Here is a 4013-nt window from a genome sequence, read left to right as displayed (position 1 = left end):
TGGCGGGTGGGTCGGGGGCAGGGGCACTGCGCCTCCTGCGGGCACGCGCCAGGCTCGGCCCGGGCACACGGACTTGAACCGTCCTTGGAACGGGCACGGAAGGGCCAGATCGCCCGCACCTGGTTTTAGTTTGTGTCTTACTTCACCTTCTCGATATGAGTCACCTCCACGTACCGCAAGGATTTTCCACTAATCAGAACGTGGATGAGTAGAACTGACTGCACGTGGCTGGAGCGGCATGCGCAGGCCCAGCAGTGCCCACCGCCGGCACCAGCTGGACTTCCTGCCCCCCCACCCCCACCTCCCAGCGCTCCTCCTGCGGAACGGGCGCTGCCAGCACCCAGCGCTCTTCAGGGCAGCCGCTGGGCCTGCCGGGGTGCATCGGCCAGCTGTCCTCCTACCTGTCGGGGTGCACGAGCGTGCGTGTGCATGTGTGTGTGCGCGTGTGCATGTGTGCACATGGGTGTGCGTGTGTGCCTGGTTGTGTATGCATGCAGCATGTGCATTGGATGTGTGTGTGTTCATGTGTGCACATGGGTGTGTACATGTGTGTGCATGCATGTGTCTGTGTGCAGTGCGTGTGCATGGGTGTGTTGTGTGTGCATGGGTGTGCACGTGTGCCTGTGTGTGCCTGTGTGCATGCAGTGTGTGTGCATTGAATGTGCATGTGTGTGCGGTGTGTATGTGGATGTGTGTTGCATGGTGTGTGTGTGTGCATGTGTGTGGTATGTGTGCATTGTGTGTGGATGTGCGTGCATTTGGGTGTATGTGTGTGCTTGTGCATGCATGTGTGTGTTGTGTGTGCGTGCATGTGTGTGCATTGGATTGCACGTGTGTGCATGTCTTGTATGTGTTATGCTGTGTTGTGTGTGTGCATTGGATGCGCATGTGTACACCTTGTGTGTGAGTGTGATTGAGTGTTGTGTTGTGTGAGTGTGCATGCGTGTTGTGTGTTGTGTGTGTGAGTGTGCGTGTGCTGGGGAAGGTGCGCCCCTGGCTGGGCCGTCTCCTCGCAGCGACGCGGGGTGGTCCCTGGACCCTCCGGGAGCCCAAGGGGCTCCGCTTGCCCTCAACACGGCAGCGGCTGCGCGGGGCGGCCGAGGGGTCTGCGGGGAGGGGTCTCGCCCGAGGCGCAGGGCTGCGGGAGCCCCAGGCCTTGTCGGGGGGGGGTCCTCCACAGCTTGTGGCCCCTGCCAGGTGGAGCAGCTCGGGCCATCCCCACAGCGCCCTCAGGACCCCTGCCCCACCTCAGATGAGGAGGCAGAGTGGGGGGCGCCCGCGGCTGTGCTGGGAGAAGCGCCTCCTGGCCGCGCCCGAGGGGGGCTGAGGGCACAGGCGCCTGCCAGCCCCCGGGAAGACGGGGGGAACCTGTCCTGCGCAGCTCCTTGGGGCGCGAGGCCCCTCGGGCAGCGTAAGCTGCAGCACGGGCCGAGGCACCTGAGGTGGCCGGCGGGGACACCTGCATGGTGCAGGGTCACCAGGGGGTACCGGGGTCACCAGGGGGTACAGGGGTCACCAGGGGGTACAGGGGGCACGGGGGACAAAAGGGGCACAGGGGACACGGGGGACACCAGAGGACAGGGACACCGGGGGACAGGGGGCAGGAGAGGCCACAGCAGGACTCAGCGGGCAAGTCGGTGGCCAGGCCGGTCCTGAGACGGAGCCGCGACGATGGACGCAGTTTTCCAAGGTCAGCGAACTGCCCGAGCAGGTGGCCATTTAAAGGAGCGGCGCCTCCGCCACCGCCGTCCTCTGGCGCCCGCACCCCCAGCTCTGCTCGCTGGCGGGGAGCACAGCAGAGCGCTGTCAGGCCCGCAATGCGCCTTGTGCCCTTTTCTAACAGCAACGCTCGCTCGTGGCCGCAGGGGTGCGAACTGAGCGCCGCGGGCACCGGAGAGCCCGGCCCCGCGCCCCTGCCCTGCCCGCACCACGAGGGCGCCCCGCACCGGAGCCGCCTCCTCTGCCCCCTTCCCAGCAGGCGCCCGGCCGGGCAGCAGCCACGCTGCGCGCACGTCCACAGGCAGCCCCTCCTCTGCACCGCACTGGTGAGCGTGAGGGCCCCCCTGGCGAGGGCGAGCCCCCCGCTCAGAGACCACAGTCATCTCCAGCTGCAGAGACCCTCCGTCCTGGGGCCACTGCTGGCCATGTGGGGCTCCCAGGATCTTTCCAGAAGGAGCCGCGACGCCGACTCGGGCCAGACGCCTTCCGAGGCCAGGCGAGGCGGGAGCCCGGCAGCACAGGGACGGGGCCTTTGCGCCAGGCTGGGCCGAGCGCTCAGGGGTGGGAGCTCACGCGCCCTCCCAGCAGCCCCCGAGGCCGCGCCCAGCCTCGGGGACCCTCACCTCTCTCGGGGCCAGCGGCAAGCGTCCCCGACCGAGCAGGCCCCGCGCAGCTCCACGCGGGCTGGATCCGGGAAGGGGGCCGCCCGAGCCACCGCCCACCGCTGCGCTCTTCTGTCCTTTTTTTAAAAAATTTTTAAATTTTAATATTTTTGTTTTAAGGGGAGAGCATGAACACAGTCCCCACTACCACAAATCGTGCAGTCGAGTTTCCTGCATTTGGGAAAGTCACAGGTGCCAGCACATCCGGGGCCAATGGATGAGCCTCACCTGGGAGAAGCACCTGGCGACCATGCTGCCTCCCCGCCAGGGAAGGGCATTCTTTCCTTTTAAATTTCTCAACCCTCCCCTCGTTTTAGAGAGCGCGGGGCCAGGCTGGCCACCTTCTGCGGAATCCCGCTCCGACCCAACGCCAACTCGCTCTCCTGCGCAGTGGGCAGGACGTTCTCCGCACAGGGGCGCTGGGCCAGCACCCGCAGAGCGCGACCGGAAAGCCGCCAGGACACGCCGCCCAGGCGCCCGCTGCGCCTGCGGGCCCCGAGCGAGGGTCCTGCCGCGCGGGGCTGAGGCCGGGCGGGAGGGGTGCGGAACACGCGTGCCCGGGCCGCCCCTGGCAGCAGCGCTGCGAGCTGCTGAGTCACCGGGGCCCCGGAAGCCACGGCGGTGGCCGGCCCGCCCGGCTGCCGTCACGCCCGCGCCGCGGCTAGCTGGGTGCTCAGCAGGATTTATGACACCTCAGCGTTTCCCGTACAGTAACCAGAGCGACACTCGGCAAAGTGGTTCCTGCACAGTAAAGCGGCGTCCCGAGAAGAGGAGCCGCCGGCACGCTGCCTCCAGCCCCGCACCCGGCCCCGCCCGGGCCCCGTGTCCCTGGCCCCCGCCCGGGCCCTGCCCCTGCCGCAGCCGGGACCGCCCGGCTCGGGAAAGCACGTGTGTGCGCCCCCGGCCAGCGGCCAGTGGCTGGCGGCTCTACGACCTCAGGTCCCGACCCAGCCGTCCCCAGCCGCGACGGCCCGCGCCCCTCCCGCCCCACGCCCGCGCTTCTCCCCGGAGGCGGCGGCCTCTGCCGACAGCATGTTGCATCCCCTTCCAGCCGGGGCGTGCGGGCGGCCGGGCTCGGGCAGGCGGCGCGGGGCGCGCTGCTCCTGGGGCCGAGCCTCAGAGCCACCAGAGCGCCTCCCCGAGCCGCCCTCCCGCGCAGCCCCACGCGGAGCGCAGGGCGACAGCCTCTACTCACCAGGGGCCGCCGGAGTGCGCGGAGCCGCCCGGGCCGGGGGAGACGAGGCGGGAGGGCGCAGCCCCCGGCCCCAGCCCGCAGGTCCCGCCGGTGTCCACCCGCTGAAGACAAAAAAAAAAAGGCGCCCCAGGCTCTCGCTCACGGGGCGGGATGAGTCACGACGCGGCGGCCACTTCCTCCCCTGCGTGCTCTTCATACCGTGAGCCGGGCGTTCCCAGGCCCTTCCTGGAAGAACAGCTGCTCCCGCGCCCGCGTGGCCCCTGGCCCTGATCGCAGCGTCCCGGGGGGGCTTTATTTAGGGAAAGTAAGCAGCATGGGCCATGGGAACTGAGTCCTCAGTGGACACGGAGGTCGGCAGGGACCCGCAGGCAGGGGGGACGCTCCGTGTGTCCAGGGCGTCTGGGAAGGGGGCGGCTGGGAAATTGATTCACTGTCCA

General features: G+C 68.5%; 1 protein-coding gene and 1 non-coding gene across 2 annotated transcripts; one reads left to right on the top strand and one right to left on the bottom strand.

Moving 5' to 3' along the window:
• Nucleotides 1-2498: 2498 nt before the first annotated feature.
• LOC111763928 (U1 spliceosomal RNA) lies at nucleotides 2499-2657 on the bottom strand. The gene has a single exon (XR_002796655.2). It is a non-coding gene; the product is annotated as a U1 spliceosomal RNA (small nuclear RNA).
• A 409-nt stretch (nucleotides 2658-3066) lies between these two features.
• LOC139436806 (mucin-1-like) lies at nucleotides 3067-3681 on the top strand. Its single transcript, XM_071208971.1, has one exon. It carries the CDS (start codon nucleotides 3067-3069, stop codon nucleotides 3679-3681), a length of 615 nt encoding a protein of 204 aa, XP_071065072.1.
• The last annotated feature ends 332 nt before the right edge of the window (nucleotides 3682-4013 follow it).

This window comes from Dasypus novemcinctus, chromosome 17 (assembly GCF_030445035.2).
Source record: "Dasypus novemcinctus isolate mDasNov1 chromosome 17, mDasNov1.1.hap2, whole genome shotgun sequence".
Lineage (NCBI taxonomy): Eukaryota > Metazoa > Chordata > Mammalia > Cingulata > Dasypodidae > Dasypus > Dasypus novemcinctus.
Note: the sequence above shows the minus strand (reverse complement) of the source record. Positions and strands in the feature narration are given on the sequence as shown.

What these genes read in the sequence shown, in the direction of transcription:
- LOC139436806 (XM_071208971.1), top strand. Translation starts at nt 3,067, where the DNA reads ATGACACCTCAGCGTTTCCCGTACAGTAACCAGAGCGACACTCGGCAA.